A 20,633-nucleotide genomic window follows, 5' to 3' on the forward strand; every position below is an offset into this window, starting at 1 on the left:
TAATACAGAATAAAAGAACTGGATTATATCTCATTATAAATACATACTATAGAATACATCTATCTGGTTCCTAATATATTTGTATAAAAGTCTTCTCCTGAGTCTACTTCACTATGTGTTTTGAGTTATACCAGGAGTAAGCAAGAGAGGATTTTAAAGCTGCTGCTGTAAATGAAAGCTGTTGTCATGGTTAACTGGTACAATGACAGGAGAATGCAAGAAACAGCAGTACCTCTTATAAATGCTGATGGGAGCCTTACTCTTAAAACAAGACAAGAGACACAGGTTTTTTTACAGCGAATAATATCCAATGATTTATGTAATGCAAGCCACATCCCAAAGTGTACAGTGCTTTGATAAACCACCAGGCAGTGTCACATTAGGTTTATTTTTATTTTATTTTTTAATCCCATTTATATCCCGCCCTCAGGGCGGCTTACAATCTAAGCACAATGTGCTTAGCAATAGCCTTCATTCTATGTACGGTATATGCCTGCTTATTAGGGCTTTCGGGGGGGCGGGGGGCCAAGCGGCATTATTACAAAGTCAGCTTATTTCCCCCAACAATCTGGGTCCTCATTTTGCCTACCTCGGAAGGATGGAAGGCTGAGTCAACCTTGAGCCTGGTGGGACTCGAACCTGCGCTAATTGCAGGCAGCTGGTGTTACTTAAGGAGGCATTAGCTCACTGCTCCACCAAGGCTGTACTATTCTGTACATACTCTATTAAAATGCACCAGTTAGCATTAAGAATTGTTGCTTTTCATAAATGTTTCTAATGATGAATGTCAGAGCCCTGCATTTTTCATAAAACCTGGTAAAATAAGGCTCATTTCATGTAACAGTTTTATGTAATCAACAACATAATGGATACAGCTGCCTAGCAAGCGTTATTTGCCAGCATATCATATCTACTGCCCTGTTTTAAGAACTTTATGTATAATGTGGCTCATGTAAATCATGACTTATGCAAAAAGCGTAGAGTTGTCAGCCAGATTTGTAGCAAGGGGATATTTATTGACTGATCTGTTGTTGTTGTTTCTTAATTCTGCCTTTTATTACTTCATAGGTAACTCAAGGCAATGAACATACATAACATTGCTTCCTCCTCCTATTTCCCCCACAACCACCACTCTGTAAAGTGAGTTGGGCTGAGAAAGAGTGATTGGCCCAAGGTTGCCCACCTGCCTTTCATGGCTAAGACCAGACTTGAACTCACAGTCTCACACTTTTTTGCCTGGTGCCCTAACCACTTACTTTTTTGCCTTAAACAGTAGATCAAACTGGCTCCCCTTCTAGTCAGGTTGGGCTACTAGTAATTTAATGACTTTTTTTTCATCAGATTTATGTTTTCTTCTGACAAGAATCCAGAACGGTCTTGGAACTAGCTTTGGGGGGATAGTTTATTCAACTACCTCCCATCCAAGTAATGACCAGAACATCCGTGTCAGCCAGATGATGCCACCTATTGTAAGAGGTAATAATAATAATAGCAAGCTGGCTGCATGCTATTGTATTGCATAAAGTAGAAGTTGCATTTTTCAAAGCCTGGTTCGGCAATGACAATGTTATTTATGTTTAATATCACTCAGGTTAACATTATAGTTCACTGTTATGCAAAACTTAATAGCCCTGTTTTAAATATTGAGTAGTTTTGGCCCCTCTGTCCTCTGCATAGGTTGCTTCAATTGGCTCCATTAATTACTTAATTCCCTGAAAGCTAGAAGTGGATTCTTTTTCAAACTCAACAGCCCAAAATGTTTTCTTCCTTGAGCTAATATTTCATTTAACTTAATGCAGGGGAAGCATTACAAAGCAGATTCACTTCTTTTTTTTTTTTTTTTTTTTTATTGAAAAGTTTTAAAAATACAGTTTTCCTTTAAAAAACCCCCTTCCCCCTCCCTACCTCCCCTCCCTACCTCCCCCCTTCCCCCCCCTCCCCCCTCCCTCCTCCCCCCCCACCTCCCCCTAACCCCCCTCCCCCCCCCGGACTTCCCAGAGCTAAATACAAGGTATATATATATATAAAAAAGCAATCATAAGCAACCATATACTAACAACTATAAATTCTAAAATCCATCACTCTCTAACTTATATAGGATCAAACAAAACTTAGCATTATTAAATATATATAGAAGACAAAATAAAAAAAGAAAAAAGAAAACGAAAGAAGACTTATTCAAATGCTAGATAAAACTTCTTGACCCTATACTTATTCTGGATAAACTCAATCCATTTTCTCCATTCCATAATATAATGTTCTTGCGAGTAATCTTTCAAATAGGCCGAAATCTTCGCCATCTCTGCCAAGTCGGAAACCTTTAAAATCCACTCTTGTATAGTCGGCAGTTCCTCTTTCTTCCAATATTGACCTATCAAAAGTCTTGCTGCCGTAACTAAATTCAACATCAACTTAAAGTCCACAACTGTAGCGTCAACAATTATTCCCAACAAAAAAAATTGCGGACAAAACTTTATCCTCCGTTTAAAAATCTTCTGCATATTCCACCAGACTTTTATCCAAAAAGCCTTGACCTTTTTACATGTCCACCATATGTGAAAATATGTTGCCTCTTCATCACCACACCTCCAACATTTAGGCTGATAATTCGGATACATACTTGCAAGCTTTTTAGGATCTAGATGCCATCTATAAAACATTTTGTAAAAGTTCTCTCTTAAACTTTGAGCTTGAGTGAATTTTACATTCCTCACCCAGATCTTTTCCCACGTGTCCATTGTAATAACTTCCTGAATGTTTTGGGCCCACTTTATCATACAATCCTTAACAAGCTCTGTTTCTGAATCGATCTCTATCAATGCAAGATATATCCGTTTAATATGTGCTGGTCCTTGATTTCTAATTTGCTTTATCAAATTTTCATCAGTCGTTGCAAATCCATTTTTTTGGTCTTCTTTCCACCTGGCCTGTAACTGAATATATTGAAACCAAGTCTGAACAACCTTCTCTTCTCGCAAGAAACTATATGATTTCAAGCACCAAATATTCCTTTCCAAACTTAAAATTTCCTTGTAAGTAGTCTCATCATGTTTGAAACCAGCATGTATATTTTCTATTGCGTGTTTTGGGATTGCCCACAATGGTATCTTGCTGCTTAACTTATGTCTATACTTCTTCCAAACTCTCAGCAATGCCTGTCTTAAAATATGCATCCTAAACACAGTATCTACCTTCTTATCATACAACAAATATGCATGCCAGCCAAACAACAGATCATGGCCCTCAAGATTTAATAACCTCGATTGTGTCAAATTAATCCAATCACTTATTCCTACTAGTGCAGCAGCTTCATAATATAATTTAAAATTAGGCATTTTAAGGCCACCTCTCTCACGAGTATCCTGCATAATCTTAAGTTTAACTCGTGGCTTTTTCCCTGCCCACACAAATTTATTGATACCACGCTGCCATTCCTCCAAGTTAGAGTCTTTCTTAAGAATCGGTATCATTTGAAATAAGAATAAAAATTTGGGCAGGACATTCATTTTCACTGCTGCAATCCGTCCCAACAAAGACAATTGCAATTTTTCCCAACTCTCCAGTTCTTTTTGAATTTTCCCCCATAACTTTTCATAATTATTTTTATATAGCTTTGTATTAGAGGGCGACAAAATCACCCCCAAATATTTAACCCTTTTAACAATCTCAAATCCAGTTAATCCTTCTAAGAGAGCCTTCTGCGAAACTGTCATATTTCTAGCCAAAATTTTAGTTTTCTGTATATTTACTTTAAATCCAGAAACCTTCCCATATTGTGTTATTATCTCCATCAGGTCCACAACAGAGTTCTCTGGCTGGGTCACTGTAACAACCAGATCATCTGCAAATGCTCTCAATCTGTAATCCTGATCTCCAACTTGTATCCCCTTAATTTTTTCCGAATTCCGAATCTTAACCAATAGTATCTCTAATGTTAATATAAATAACAAGGGCGATAGCGGACAGCCTTGCCTTGTGCCCTTCTCAATATTACATACTGTTGTCAAACTATTGTTAACTATAATTCGGGCAGTTTGTTTTTGGTATAATGCCCTAATCGGTTGTAAAAATTTTTCCCCAAAATCCATTTTGTCTAAAACTTTCAACAAAAATTGCCAGTTCAATTGATCAAAAGCCTTTTCAGCATCTAAAAAGATTAGCGCAGCAGAGATCTGGTTGTGCCTTTCCAAAAACTCTAACACATCAACTATATGTCTCACATTGGTTTTCATTTGTCTTCCACTAATAAACCCCGTTTGGTCCCCATGAATCACCTGTTGCAGAACCCTCATCAGTCTATTAGCCAAAACCTTAGCAAATATCTTATAATCTGTATTTAAAAGCGATATCGGTCTGTAATTTTTAACTAAAGTAGCATCCTGGTCTTCCTTCGGAATCAAAGAGATAAAAGCTGTTCTCCAAGACGGGGGCACCTTTCCCCCCCTCTGGATTGTCTGGAACAGTTCCTTTAACGGTTTTATCATCTCTAATTGTAAGTTTTTATAATAGGCCGCAGTCAAGCCATCAGTGCCTGGTGCTTTATCCACCTTCAGTTCCTTAATAGCTGTAAAAATTTCTTCTTCTGTAATCAGTTGGTTAATCCCCTCTTTTTGTACTTGCGTAAGAACCGGGATGCTAGCCTTCTCCAAATACGTATCAATATCTTTTGCATTAATGTCCTCTTTAGTATATAATTTCGAATAAAAATCCACAAAGGCATCCTTAATAAGATTCTGTTGATACACAACCCTTCCTTTATGCTCAATCTTATCTATATTAGATGCCCTTTGTTTTTTCCTCAGTCTATAAGCCAACCATCTGCCTGGCTTATTAGCATTGCAAAAAGTATTATGCCTAGCAAACCGCAGATTGGTCGCCACTTGATCAGCCATTAATTTATCAAATTGTCCTCGTAACAGTCTAATAGCCTCCTTGATCTTCACCTCCTCTGGGTTCAAAATCAAAGCAGATTCACTTCTGTTTAGAAGGGGGGGAAATCACAATGAATACCTGAATAAAATTTAAGTATTTTTTGCAGTTTAAGCTGCACCGGTTGCCAAAAAATAAAAGTAATAACTTGGTCACATAAATATATTAACACAATGGACCAGATCTTAAAAATAACACTGCTCAGGATCCTAATTTAATTAAGCACAATGTTAAATCGTTTGTCTAGAGCAGAAGTTCTTTAATCACTGGAATTTTAAGAAATGTCAAAGCATGATTTACTCTTACACTAACACAGAGCAAGCATTGTTCATACTGTTCTGGAGCTGTTCAAAGAAACCTTTAAACGATGACTGAGACACATTTCCCATACTAACATGAAATAATTATACTGTATTCTGGCATTTTAATGAAAACATTATTTACTCTCTCATTTTATCTATCAAATCATTTGCCAAGTATCATCTTATCTTACCAACTGTAAGTTATTGCATATGTGCTAATGATTATTATACTGCAATGTATATTAGACTGTTTATTTCCAGGGCCTGTTGGAAAACACTCTATAAAAACCACTTTGAAAATGTTGAAGTAATTAGAGAATAACTTTCTCCGTGGCTAGTCTTATGGATCTTTTGTTTAATTATGGTTGACTAGATTATCCAGGCATTTGACATTCATATGTTATTCAAAATAGTTTGGAATAACTAGTAAGCAGTAATAAATCCCTGTACTGAATAAGATTGCCAGCTTGGTCTAGTCTAGTGGTTAAGGCACCAAGCTAGAAAACAGGAGACTGTGAGTTCTAGACCTGCCTACAAAACCAACTAGGTGACCTTGGGACAGTTACTTCCCCTCAGACCTAGGAAAGACACAAGGGCATCCTATTTCCAAAGTATTGCCAAGAAAACTGTGGGGACATTCATCAGGCAGTTACCAGTAGTCAACACTGACTCAAAAGCAGAAAAAAATAATAATAGTTGAAGTCTATTTTGGGACTGTTATTGATATCGGCCTGGACCCATCACTGTAGCTTTGCACTGATCCAGGTTGAGTTTCAGAACCTCATTTCTCCCCACTGGTAGTTTCCAGATAAATATCAAGAAAGAATTTATAGGGATATAGCCTGGAGGTAACATCGAGAGAAATAGGGAAATATTAACATTTTTCCCCATAATAGTAATCGTAATATTTGTTCAAAGAAATACACATGCACGCAATTTTCTGAATGCTGGGATTTGACTTTCAGTCTTTTCAAGTGAGCCTTGGGGGCTTCAAATCCCCAGAATTTCTGATCTAAGCTGCCACACTGAGCTTGAGTGTGCCATGCCCTCTTCCCAATTCTGCTCAGAAAAGCCATGCAGATAACACCTAGCTAATGACTCGTTGCAGTTATTATGGAAAAATTACTTACAACCTGATTTCTAAATAATGGCTGCTGCAGCACCCGTGGTCACATGAACAAAAATCAGGTACTTGGCAATTTGCCCACCGGCCACAGAAATGCTGCAGCAGCCCTGTGTCTATCTCCACCCCCATCCTGCCCACTGGGACTGCTTCCTACCCAGCTGGGTCCCACCCTCCTCCCCACCCCTGTCACTGGTCAGTCACTTTTACTGTAGATCTCCTTCTGGATCACACAGCCTTCCTACATAACTAGAGGCTGCATGGCTCCATCCTGGAAGCAGGTGCCAATTTGGGAGAGGACACAACTAATTGTGGCTGCTGCTAAACTGTGGTGCCTGTTTCGGAGATGGAGCCATGCAGCCTGCCCGGAGATCACATTAGGCAAGTAGAGCAGGCTGTTTGAACTTCAAGGGCCATTCAGCTGTTCTCCATTCAGCAGTTGTTCCAAGTTCTGATGGCATTAAAAAGGGAGATTTCTGACTGGTTCTTGAACTTTCAACCACCATAGTGTTCTTGCAGTCATGTGATCCTAACTCAGTCCTTTGCAATTGGTGAATTTACAATAGTCACAGCATCCTACGTGACAGTCACATGACTGCTTTATGTGACTTTCAGAGCCAACTTCTGACAAACGAACTCAATGGGAAAGCTGGCTAAATTGACTCCCTTGACAGCAGCCAGAATTGATGTCTTAAGTCAAGTCTGGTTATGTGATGTTTCACTTTACGATTGTGTTGTTTAGCGATGTAGTTGCCAATTGCAATCAGTAGTGAGGACTATCTGTATTAAAGATTCCTCTGAACCAAGCTTAAGTTTTCATGACATCATGAACACATCCCCTGTATTTTTCATGATAATTATACAGAAATAATTGGCCATTGTCTTACTCTAAGATGGTAGTTGATTTGTCAATTTAACATACAACCTTGGTTTCTCTCAGATACCTTCTCATGACCTGATCTTGCTCAAAAATAAAAGTGAGTACAGGTAATTCTTGATTAACTACAGAAACTGAGACCAGAATTTCTGTTGCTAAGCAACATGGTAATAAAAAAACACTGCATGACTACATCACGGTAACGGAAGTCTTGGCACTTCCGGTTACCATCATTAAGCAAATGATCATGGGTTGTTAAGCAAGGACATCACGTGATCACTATTTGAAACTTCCTGTCAGTTTCCCCGTTGACTTTGTGTGTAGGAAGCCAGCGAAGGTCACGAATTGTGATCACATGGCTGTGGGAAATTGCATCATCATAATTGCAAGGCAGGTGCTTGGATCATGATCATGACTGACTTAAGTATGAGGACCAGCTGTAACTACTCAGCAGCATTGTATATTTGAATAGTTGCTGAACAGTGGTCATTAAACATGGATCACTTTTATCAGCTCTGTGCTACCACCTAATGGTTGCGCTATATTATTAGTGTCTGTGATATTTGGGTGTTTTAGGCTCAGTTTCCTGCAGCTTTCCTGTCAACATTTTGGGGAAATTTTATTTATTTATTCATTTATTTGTCTCATTTATATTGCCGCCCATCTCACAAAAAGTGATTCTGGAAAATGATTGTCCCAAGGTCATCCATCTGATGTGGGTTTGTTTTTTTTCCTAAAACAGACTCAGCGTCTCCCATTTTCTATTCCAATGCTTTTAAACACTACACCAAATTCCTTCTCAGATACAAGATACAATCTCCAAATCTGTCTTCTTTCAGATATACTCAATCACAACCTCTATATTTTTTCCCCAATTTATTTATTTAAAAGACTTAGATGGCTGTCCATCTTAATATATGCTATAATTCTGGGCAATTTACAAAACAGCAGTAAAGGTTATAAGAAAAAAATATTCAACATTTTAAATTACCCATTTTTCTCTGTACATATCGGCATCTTTACTATTCCCAACATGTTGATGTTGTTGTCACATTACAAAGCCTGCTAAAATTCTCTTGATCTAACTCCCATAAGCAGATTCTCCTGGTATGAAAATCTACGTCAACAGCCTCAATGATATTTTAAGCATGGAATGATGGCTTATGGCTAGTATTCCTAAGGATTAAAACAATTCGTAAACAGAATTAGAAGCCCTACGATACTCTTATTGCTTTACGGGATTATTCAGTGTAAGTTTATTTAATCAAATCTATAATCCACCTCAGTTGCAGTCACAACTCTAAGGACCTTACAAAATCTAAAGTATTGAAATAATAATCAAGGAGAATTACTAGAATCACTTCTACTAAGAAAACAACAGGAGCAATTATAACACCACAGAAAACATAGATCAGAAAGCAGGATGAGAGTCCAAAGCCTGCTGAAATAACAAGGTCTTCAAGGCTTTGCAGAAACAGCACAGTATCAGAATCACAAGGATTTCCAAGAGCAGACACACAGAAAAGCCCATCTTTAAGACTTGCAAGATGGCATTGCTTTACCAATAGGACATAGAGTAAGCCAACCCTACAAGAAGTTGCAGAAAGAACAGCAGAGAGACAATCTAATAAATATCTGGACTTAAGCCACGTAGGGAGAGCCAGTTTGTTGTAGTGGTTAACGTACCAGGCTAAAAAACAGGAGATTATACTGTAAATTTTAGTCCCACCTTAGCCACACAAGCAGATGGGTGGCTTTGGGCCACTCATTCTCTCAACCCTAGAAAGAAGATAAAGACAAACCACTTTCCAAAAGCTTGCCAAAAAACCTGCAAGAGCTAGTCCAAGCAGTCACCAGGAGTCAACACTGATTTCAAGGCACAAAAAAGAAAAATAAGCTACGTACGATTTTATAGATCAGGGGTCCCCAAACCCCGGTCCGTGGACCGGCACCAGTTCACGGCATGCCAGAAACTGGTCCATGCAAACAAGCGAAGCCCCATCTGCGGGATGTGCCCCCTCTGGTTTGCGGAAAACCCTCTCTCCATGGAACCAGTCCCTGGTGTTCAAAAGGTTGGGGGCCTCTGTTATAGATGACAACCAGCTGGATTGTACCTAGAAGCCAGTGGCAGTCAGTGAAGCTCATGAAGCACTGGCGTTACTGCTCGTGATTCTGCATTCCAGAGCAAAGCAAGGACCTTGAATTCAATCTTAACAAAACAATATTGACTCAATGAATCAATTCATTGAGCCAATGTTCCTGACTCAACAGTATTAACTATGAAAGGAATATAGATGTCCTACTGCAGGGGTCTCCAACCTTGGCAACTTTAAGACTTGTGGACTTCAACTTCCAGTATTCCCTGTCCTAGTGGACCACCATTTAAGTGTGAGCAAGCAGTATGCTGCCATTGCCAAAAAAGCCAATGCGGACCTAGGCTACATCAATAGGAGGATAGCGTCAAGACAATGAGAATTGATAATACCTCTTTACACAGTGCTGGTGAGATCATACTTGGACTACTGCATCTAGTTCTGGTCACCATGATTAAAAAAAATGTTGAGACATTGGAAAGTGTGCAGAGACAACCAACAGAGATGATAAGGGGTCTGGAGGCTAAATCATATGATGAACTGTTGAGGGACCTATGTCTGACCTATCAAAGAGAAGGATTGGGGGGACATGATAGCTGCCTTCCAGTACTTGAGGGGCTATCACAGAGGAAGAGGGGATTGACTTATTGTCTAGGGCAGGACAAGAAGTAATGGGTGGGAGCTTATCAAAGAGAGATACAACCTAGAAGGAGAAATTTTTTGACAGTGAGAGCAATAAATTGATGGAATAGCTTGCCTCCTGGGACTGTGTGCAGCTATCAAAAATAGACTGGACAACCATTTGCCAGGGATGTGTAAGGCTCTTGCCTTGAGCAGGGGGGTTGGACTAGAAGACCTCTGAGGTCCCTTCCAATCCTATGATTCTATGACTGAAACTAACCCGAGGAAAGCAGTAAAACTACTGAAACACAATGCTCCCAAATCCTGGGATTAGTTTAGGAGTAGCTTGGCAGACACTATCAGAACCATTTCTTCTACAGTTACCGTGCTGTCAGGGGCTTACCATACTGAGCAATAAATGCAGCACACCTGGATTCTGAAATGACACTTTCAGAATAATTAGATCTCCAGAAAAAAAAACCCACATTGTTCTAAGAAATACGTACATCATGTATATTTTGTTCTCAATTTTAACAACCAACCATGAGTCAGGAAATAATTGTTTAAAACACCAAAAGTAAGTTGATTTTAAAATTTATATGCAAACCTTGAAAACTATTTTTTGTCAGTTCAGATTATGCCATGATCTTACAGTGTTTTCAGATAAGGCACATGTTTTTAGTTTGCATTCCTATATTCCTCAGCCCCCTTTTAGCTTTTCCTCAATAGTTCCATAGCTGTTTGAAGACAAAACTCCTAGTACTGTACATGATTAATTACAGAAGAAGGGATTTACTTACCAGGCAAGTTAAGTCTGCCTAAGCCACTATATTCTATGTGTTCCTGCATTCCTTTCTATAAATACTTCAACTACTACAACTTTGTCTTGCTTCGCTTCACAAAATTTCTAAGAACATTGTTCTTTTTTCTCACATGCAAGCTTCTAAGCTGGCTGGGGTAAGGATCGATAAAGTCAACCTTATAAGCTTCATAACTTACGAAGGATTTTGACTCAAGAGTTCTATTCTGACATTTTCACAATTAAAATGCCTCTCATTGTCAGGCAGAGAAAAGCCTCCGAGCCACATCTGAATGTTGAATGGAAAAGTACTTGAAAACATTTTTATAAGGTACATCTGTATGGGAAGAGGCCCCTAGGCAAACCCCAACTCAAGGATATTTGAAAACTGTTCTCACTTTTTAGCTGGATTCACCTGTACAATAGGGTTAAAGATAGCAATTATTTAAGTGAATTTTTTTTTAAAAAAAAAACCTTAGATAATGTACATTTTGGAATTTCATTCTATTTGGTTAGGTATTTAAGATTACTGTAAAGCAGTTTGCATCAGGCTCATATCTTCCAGATGTGATGTTTTTTTTAAATTTATTCAGTCCTGCCTCCCATTATTAGAACAAACGCAACTATACTTCCAAGCCACTGTGGTTTATTTCCATGTAATTTGTGCGTTCTGGGAGTAGTCTGAATACTTCTGCAAAGCAGCAGCTTGGTGAAGGATGCTCTAAATTATTTTTCATATTGTACTGATGCAGTGACAGATTAAGGCAAAAACAAAAGTTCACTCAAACATTAGCAATTTTCTATCCTTGGAGCTTTGGCCTCCAATCCTAACCTTTTTTAAACTAACAGGTTATAATTAGAAGCTACTGTTTATGATTTCACCGATGTGTTTTTATTTTTAAATGATGAAATGTTGGAATATAAATTTAATATTGCATCATGGTGGAGGGGATGTATGAATTGTTAGCAAACATGCCATCACATCCTCACCAATAGACTCACCAACCATTCGTTTAGTGACCAAAGTTACAACAGCACTGAAAAAAGTGACTTATGACTGTTTTTCACACTTACAACCATTGCAGCATCCCCATGGTCACGTGATCAAAAATTGGACACTTGGCAACTGGCATGTATTATTTACAGTTGCAGAGTCCTTGGGTCATGCGATGAGATTTTGCAACCTTCTGACAAGCAAAGTCAATGGGGGAAGCCAAATTCATTTAACAACAGTGTTGCTAACTTTAATAACTGCAATGATTCACTTAACTGTGGCAAGGTAGGTCGTAAAATGGGGCAAAATTCACTTGAGAACTGTCTTGCTTAGCGATGGGCTCAACTGTGATCATAAGCCAAGGACTGTCTGTAAACTAGACAGAAACTGCACTGTTGCTATTGGAATACCAATACTATATTTCTCTTTTCTCAACAGTATCCAATAATTTATCCAATAATTTAAACCACCCAATAGCTGATGCTCGTTTAACTAGGTAACGTAACTTTACCATATACCAACTTTCTTTCACTGGCCCAGCTCTCTGTAACCAATATTAAAGATTCATACCAGGCAACAACACTGTTAAGCATTAGGATTCAGTCCGCAAGACAAGAGGGTGGTCAGAAAAGAAGTAGTATATTGAAATGCTGTGGTTTCTGTAATTGCTAATTATAGCTCCACTAGAATAGATGCTTACAATCACCATCGCTGCATTTAAATATAATTGTAATTTATTTTTAAAATAATTCAAGGATACAATTAAGAGCAAAGGTTCTGCTTAGAATGTCTCACAACTGTATTCTATGCAAAACTACAAGAGATAATTGGAAAACAAAGAATTTGCTTATCATTTAAACTGTCATCAGTTTAAAACCAATCTCTGCATCAAAATATAGATGGGACCTTACTATATTTTTAGACATCCATTCAGAAGAAGTTGCTCTCTCTTTTTGTGATTACACAATTTTTCCAATAACCTACTTCAGCGACAGAGGCGTGGGAATCTTGTGCTACAGTAAACCATTTCAAGAGAACAAATTTACTAGTTAAATAATTATAATCAAAATATTTTTTTGAAAAACAAAGTGGACAGCAATTTAGAATAACCTAGGGTTAATATGAGTGGACAAAATTCTTGGGAAACACATATATTGCTTAATTTATGACTTTAAAAGATAATGCTGATTCAGTTGATCTGACAAGTCAATGGGCCTCTGTTTTCTACAAGCACAAGTCATTATAGTAGCTATGACAGCTACAAACAAATAGCAGTAAAGTGGAGCAACAGTAAACTGAATATTTCTTTTTCAACATTTTATCTGAAAAGAAAGAAGGGAATTAACGCATTTCTTAAAAACTATCCAATACATTCAAGAAGGGATGTCTACTTTCTGTCAGTGCAGGCCTCTTAAAGTAACAGCTCTAAAAGCTTATTTAGGAGACAGGTGTACACTATTTCAAACTTACAACAGATGAAGTGAATATACTCATTGTACCTGTTCATGATTCCTTAAGGAGGTATGTATTTTTCCAGGCTCCCAAGACAGCTGCAGGATTCCAGAAAAATACATGTTTGAATCAAGGAAGTAAAATACCAGCTTTCATGCACACAGAATTACTCATACTCTTTCCTACTCCCATAAACAGAGCTGGGAATCACTGGCATGGTGCAAGTATTAATTTTGCAGGCTACATATACAGTCATTATTCTTAATCATCCTTTTCTGAATTTCTATCTTTTACTCAATGTGTTTCCCACATATGAAATTATTTTATACAGTTCAAATGACTGGTCCACATATACTTCTGTTTCATCCAAAATACATCTGTAGCTATCTAGGATATGGTAAAATGTTTTAAATAAATAAATAGAAGTCATTTGTCTTGCAATTGGCTTTTCTTCCTAATCCAATCTCTTTATGAAGGAGTTGATCCTTCAGCATTCCCAGTCAAGATAGAGGTATAAATTACACAGAAAAGAAAGAGACATCCATATATCTGAATTTAAGTTCAAAGCAGTGGCAACAACTAATATTCACTAAATAGTAAACCATATGTATGTTTTGTTCACTAGGGCTATGCGCTGCTTGTGAATAAAGCCTACAGCATCTACTTGGTCCTTTTTAAAGCAGTGGCACTTTTTTCCTGGACTCATGAAATATCTACTTTAAAGAGTTGTGGGTTAAGTACTATATTAAGTCTTGTATTCTCTTCAGTACTTTGTTTGTAACAGAATCCAGTACTATGCAGTCCTAGTATTTGTATTAAAGCTAGGGAAGTTATTTCAGAGGGCTCTGAGCACTCCTCCAGAAGCAGATGTTCCAAAGCACTCCCACACCTCTCCAATGTTTGAAATCCTACCAAATGATTTATATAGGCCTAATTCGTACTTTCTTCTGTGGCGATCAGGGTGGTTTTACATATGGTTCCCAGGTGGTCTATTTTCCAAGTACTTAGAGGGCCCAGATTGCCTTTCCCACATTGCAGCTTTACTTTCCTTGAACAATGTTAACACACCTTCAGGTCATTCAAATATACACACTGGTTCTGATCCTGAAACCAGATAACATGCTTTCTATATTAATATCATATCGAATGTAAAAAAACAGGCAGCATTTAGAATATAATTTTCCTTTTTCCATTAGTTCAGGGGTGTCAAACTGCCGGTCCACGGGCCGGATGCATCCCACGGAAGCCGCACCCAACCTAGCTCCATAAAGGCGGGGGGGGGGAATCACGATACATCATGACATGTCAAGTGATGCGGCGAGTTTGACACCCCTGCATTAGTTTGTAATAAAGCATGGGCAACAAACAAGAAGCTGATTCATTTCCCCACTTCATTTTGGCTTTTTTCTGTCTTATACGCATTACTAATATTTTTCTGCAATTTTTCAATAGTTCACATACCTAAAAAAAAGTTCTACATAATGAGCCTTTTAATATAGGTTTGGTGTCCAACAGATTTCCTACTTATTAACATGAGCAGGTTCCGGCCTGATGCTTAAAAAATAAATTCATATCATAATCTACAGGAAAATGAAGTCTGCAAATATAATTTTTGTGCTACTACTACTAACACTACACATAAGCACCATACAAAAGATTAGTAAGATTATTTGCAAAACAAATAAGTACGCGCTCACACTTGCCTTCATTGTTTAAGCCACTTTGTAGAGTACAATATACAATGTACTATGTATGTAGAGGGGAAACTACTTGGATCAACCACCCCCTTGAGATCTCAGGCTCAGAAGTATGTGCACCAGAAACAACACCTATTTGTTTCAGAATATTTTCAGATTGACAAGCTGTCATGTGCTGAACTACCTGTTCTTTATTTTGTGTACACAAACATAAAGTGCAGTCGGTGCAACTGTTAACTCCTTACACTGTTTCTCCGAGAATGTAAGAGAGAGAGAAAACATAGGACTTCCCCAGTCTGTCCAAACTGCATTTCAGCTTCGGTGACATCCCTCCACCCTCAAAATCCAGAACCAATCAGTTATATTCCAATCCTACACAATAGAAACAAATCCCCCCCAACACACATACACGCACTGTTTGTGAAGAAATTAAGAATTTCTTTGAAAGCTTTTTCAGCACCTGTCCCTGCATAAAAAAGGCTTAAGGAAAGGTCACCAATTTCTTATTGGATTTGGAAGTACTTAGAAGTAAGTAGCAAAAGTTCCCACTGCTTTCCAGTGTCTCAAAAGCCCACCAGAAAGGCAGGATTCCATCCTTCTAGCTTCTCAGTGCAGAAATCCCTAATATGTTCCAGTAAGTTTCAAAAACGACACTTGGAAGCAGAAACAGCTAATGTGGATCCTCAGAGGGGTCACTGTTCCTATAATAAGGTTTCTGTACTTCTGTCAGCTATGCAATTCAAATTTTCTGCACTGCTATCAAGCAGCCTGGCAGTTTACCTCTGAGTAAACAGGTATTTTGCTTATGGCATTTGTACTTTAGCGCAACAAGCAAGCACTCGCCCTCTAAATAAGTTAAGACATTCGTAATATTAAAACTTGATAGGTGTTCTTAACAAGAAATTCATAATAGTAGCATCACACATACATTCCACAAATACTTGTGATATTTGCACAACCACTTGCTTTGCAGTTCTTGTCTTCTTAACTGATGGGAGACCGAAACTGACCCACATATATCCCCAATAAAAAAGAACAATATTGTCGGAGTACTGAAAAACTCAGCCAAATGGGAAAATGCAATGAAAATAATATTGGCCTTCATGCAAAGAAGTAACAATTTGTTTGTACTATGCACAAAATGTATATTACATTCTTTTAGTTAAATTATTGCTAAGCAATTTTCAACGGTTGCATTACAATATTATTCTAAAATATTTGCTTCCACTACCCTACTTCTACATGTCCTCTATTATCCTCCCCTCCTCTCCCCACAAGATTTAAGGGCATGTGAAATAGTTCAGATGGAATTTGCATGTTATGAAACTTATCACCTTTGAAATAATGTTTGGGTTTAAATTCTCCAGTGAATCAAAAAGAATGCTTCACACTTCTTTGTTACACAGCATTTGTTTTAGCTTTCCATAGCTCTCCCCAAAACCAACCAAGGAAGATAAAACACAGAAATCTAATATTCTTGTGCACTTCTTTGCACTAAATTATCTGTACAGTAAGCCAAAAATAGTTTATGGTTATAATTAGCACACCTGTTTCCTCCATTAACATGCAAATGCATTTTCTTGTTCAGAGGCTGCATGAGAGATTTCCCAGTCCTTGTAAAATATCACATTAAATCCATATAGCTTACTCAAGTTTGTTTTCAAGGTGCACAAGGAAGGCACTATCTTTCAACACTTAGAAGTCCAACAATAAGCTTTTTTTATCAAGTTTAGCTGACTTGTCCTTTCCAGAACTAAGGTGTATTGTTTTACCCAAGCTAACAGGAATGCTTTGCAAGGTGAATTACTATTCCACCAGCACAGCATACCATACTCACATTCCTCTCTGCCAAGGGTTGCTAACTTATCTTCGCTTTCCAAACTGAGCTTTTTTCTCTTCCCCCAATCTTTTAATAATCACTCCCCACTGCCAAAAAAAAGAAAAGAAAAGGTGAATGGCAACACAGGCGCAGCTTTCAGGGCATTGACAACAATTCTTCCCAGTTTCCACACCTCACAGAAAACTGAAGCCTGCTAAGGAATAAGGAGCAGGTAACCCAGCTGAATTTGCAACCAAGTTTCGGGTCCTCATATTTTGTACTTTTCAAGCAAGGCGCACAATACAACTGCTAAGCTTGTAAGCCGCCCTGAGTCTTCGGAGAAGGGCGGGATATAAATGGAATTAAAATTTAAAAAAAAATAAAAATAAAACTAACTGTATGCACGTTTATCCAGAAACTCAGCGTCTTTATTAGGAGATTCTCTCCTCTAAAGTTCAGCCAGACTTGCCATTCCCGGTTAAAAACACCGCCAAGGCAGAGGAGACGGCTCCTGGCCTTCCCAAGGGCGGCAGGTCAGCGTCTCTCCCAGGTCCATCAATCCCCAAATCTGCCCCAGGTGAAGCACCGATCTCTTAGCCCAGGGGTCTTCAAACTTGGCCCTTTTATGACTTGTGGACTTCAACTCCCAGAATTCCTCAGCCAGCAAAGCTGGCTGAGGAATTCTGGGAGTTGAAGTCCACAAGTCATAAAAGGGCCAAATTTGAAGACCCCTGTCTTAGCCAGGTCAGGTGTTTTTTTGTTTTTTGTTTATTGTTTTAAGGAAGGGGGGGAGAGCAGCAAGAGGTGGGAGGAACAGTAAGAGCCACTTTACTACCTGTTGGAACTTCGCGGATCTGCTCAACCGGATTCGCCTTTGGCCTCTCGGCGACACAAAAAAAAAACTTCCCTTTTGGAAAAAAACCAGGAAGGAGAGCGGGCGCTGGCTTACCTGCCAAGAGCCACGTCGCTCGAGGCCGAGCAGGTCTGACCGTCCATTTCTCTTCAAGACCGACCGTAAGCTCCAGGTCCGAAGTCCGGCGGAGGGCGGAACGCAAAACTACGCCTACTCCCCTGCAGGGCGCGAAGGAAACCGCCTGGGGTCTCAGCTCCAAGGCGGCCGCCTGCCCGCTCCCCGCCTCACCTGTCCGGAGCTGCCGGCGGCGGCGGCGGCCGAAAGCTTAGACTTCGGCGGGGCTGCTGCGGCTGCTGCCGGTGGCGGTGTGGGTTTCCCGCCGCTTCGGCGTCCCCGAAAGGAGACTCCACATTCTCCCTTCTCCTCCTGCCCCCTTCTCCCAAGTGGCGAGGCGCTTCTTGACGCCGGTTGCCCAAGCTGAGGCTCTTCTGGTCCTTCCGCGGAGCTCAGCGGGAGCCGGGCACAGCGCGCCTCCGAGGGGATGGGAGGCCGCTTTGAAACCACACCTTGGAAAACTTCGCCGGGAAGGGAGGCGGGGAGAGTGACGGCGGAGAATAATAATAATAATAATAATAAAGCCGGCAACGCGGAGCTTTCCCGGCTGCAAACGCCAGAGGGAAACCGCGCGCTTTCCTGCCGAGCGAGAGCAGCTCTGCCGGTGGAGCGCTCCACCGTCTCTTCTTCCAAGGGGGGTGTGTGTGTGTGGGTGTGTGTGTGTGTGTGTGTGTGTGGTGGTGGGGGGGGGGTTTGGGAGGGCGGCGGGAGAGTAAAGGCTCCCTGTCTCTTCTTCCAAGGGTTGTGTGTGTGTGTGTGTGTGTGTGTGTGGTGGTGGGGGGGTTGGGAGGGCGGCGGGAGAGTAAAGGCTCCCTGTCTCTTCTTCCAAGGGTTGTGTGTGTGTGTGTGTGTGTGTGTGTGTGTGTGGTGGGGGGGGTTTGGGAGGGCGGCGGGAGAGTAAAGGCTCCCTGTCTCTTCTTCCAAGGGTTGTGTGTGTGTGTGTGTGTGTGTGGTGGGGGGGGTTTGGGAGGGCGGCGGGAGAGTAAAGGCTCCCTGTCTCTTCTTCCAAGGGTTGTGTGTGTGTGTGTGTGTGTGTGGTGGGGGGGGGTTTGGGAGGGCGGCGGGAGAGTAAAGGCTCCCTGTCTCTTCTTCCAAGGGTTGTGTGTGTGTGTGTGTGTGTGGTGGGGGGGGTTTGGGAGGGCGGCGGGAGAGTAAAGGCTCCCTGTCTCTTCTTCCAAGGGTTGTGTGTGTGTGTGTGTGTGTGTGGTGGGGGGGGGGTTTGGGAGGGCGGCGGGAGAGTAAAGGCTCCCTGTCTCTTCTTCCAAGGGTTGTGTGTGTGTGTGTGTGTGTGGTGGGGGGGGGTTGGGAGGGCGGCGGGAGAGTAAAGGCTCCCTGTCTCTTCTTCCAAGGGTTGTGTGTGTGTGTGTGTGTGTGGTGGGGGGGTTGGGGAGGGCGGCGGGAGAGTTAAAGTCTCCCTGGCTGCTTCCCGGTTTCCCTTTCTGCGACCTGCCCGCCTTCCTCGAGCTGCCTTTTGCCCGGCGAAGCGCTGGAGCAGCTGTTTCCGCCAGAGGCTGCAGCTGCCCCCTTTCCCGCCGCCGGGGACGGAGAGAGGGGGGGAAAAGGGCGCGCGGGCGCGCAACAGAGAGAGCCGGCCTGAGAAAGAGCCCCTACAGGTGGTCGTCGGAAGAGGTTAATCCCGTGAACGTTTTCGCACGGCCCTTTCCAAATCCGCCCCCCCCCCGCTCCCTGCGCGGGCCACCCTCCTGTTTAACCTCTTGTTCCTTCCCGGCTTCGGCTGTCTGGGAAGAAGCGGCTTGGCCTCTTCGGCAGCGGGTTGCCGCCTTTCAGGACGTACCGGGCTGAAGGTGCCACGGCCCGCTTTCCGCTGCCAGGAACGGGGGGAGCCCCCACCCCCGCGAGTAGGTTTGTTTTTTATTTATTTTATTTATTTTTTGCTGCAAAGCCTTAACGGTACCGGCTTCGCTCGATTTGGTAGTTTCGTTCGAGAGATGGAAAGCCGGAAGGAGGGTTGCCTCTTCTTCCCTTCAACGCCCCAAAGCCAATTTTGGATCTCTGATAAACTTGGGTCTTTCTATCTTGCGCGATTTTAGTTTTTCGGAATTAGGGGGGGGGGGAAATCGTAGATGCCTCTGAACAGACTGTCTCTAGAAAAAAGCAGACGTACTTTCTCTCGGCCCTAGGAAAGCAAGGACGAGTCACTTTTAGAAAATCTTTGCCGAGAAAATTGCCCGGACTTGTCCAGAGAGTCGCCAGGAGTCTAGAGTGATTTGAAGGCGTATATATACTGCTCAAAAAAATAAACGGAACAGAAAATAAGACATCCTACTATTAAATACAGTACATTGTGTTGTTTAAGTGTTCCCTTTATTTTTTTAGCAATACACACACACACACACACACACACACACACTTGCTAGCCCAAACACGGGACAAAGGGTATGGCTGACTGACTGATGAGAACAAATGAGTTTGAAATGGCCATATTAGTCTCCCTTTAATTCTTTGTTAGCAATCCTAAAAATTTACACATGCACACACATATATACACACACATATACACACACACACACAGAGAGAGAGAGAGAGAGAGAACACTGATGGTTGTATTCTAATAGGCACGCTAAATACCATTGGGGAAGAGGGGGGAATCTCTTAAGCCTCTCAAAGTTTTAGGGCCTTTCCCTTGTTACTCCTAATCATGGTGCAAACGTACCCTAGCAACATTTTTTTTTCTCATGGCCTCTTGACATAGCTGTCAGCTCATCCCCCATCCCTTGAGACAGGCTTAAGCCTTCATTATCTGTACTTACGCTTAAAGTAGTGTTTGGGAACTTATTCTGACCTTCAGAGAGTTCAAAGTCTATGAAGTATTGTCTCCCATTTTCCTCACTGTCCTGACAAGAACAGCAGACAAGAGAGGCAGAACAGAGATCACAGGTTTCCTGTTTTCTGGCAAGTGAAAGATGGATAAAGAACACTTCATCTCAGCACTGGGAAAC

At 40.9% G+C, this 20,633-nt stretch overlaps 1 protein-coding gene and 1 long non-coding RNA gene across 7 annotated transcripts in view; one reads left to right on the forward strand and one right to left on the reverse strand.

The window, feature by feature from the left end:
• COBLL1 (cordon-bleu WH2 repeat protein like 1) overlaps nt 1-18,112 on the reverse strand; it is a 127,293-nt gene extending 109,181 nt beyond the window's left edge. For 4 of the 6 annotated variants that reach the window (XM_081321719.1, XM_081321720.1, XM_081321723.1 and 1 more), the window contains exon 1: nt 17,656-18,112. In XM_081321719.1, the coding sequence (XP_081177845.1) occupies nt 17,656-17,702 (47 nt within the window). In that variant the 5' untranslated portion in view covers nt 17,703-18,112. Of the gene's footprint in view, nt 1-15,815; nt 15,836-16,535; nt 17,275-17,655 lie in introns of those variants that run through there. The other 2 variants (XM_081321725.1, XM_081321722.1) reach the window with 2 other exon arrangements.
• Nucleotides 18,113-19,121: 1,009 nt separating this feature from the next.
• The window catches only part of LOC308667594, a 61,084-nt gene continuing 59,572 nt past the window's right edge, over nt 19,122-20,633 (forward strand). The window contains exon 1 of the long non-coding RNA XR_014026326.1: nt 19,122-19,302. This is a non-coding gene — a long non-coding RNA (uncharacterized lncRNA). The remainder of the gene's footprint in view (nt 19,303-20,633) is intronic.

The sequence above is a fragment of the Vipera berus genome (assembly GCF_964194415.1).
Source record: "Vipera berus genome assembly, chromosome: 1".
Classification (NCBI taxonomy): domain Eukaryota; kingdom Metazoa; phylum Chordata; class Lepidosauria; order Squamata; family Viperidae; genus Vipera; species Vipera berus.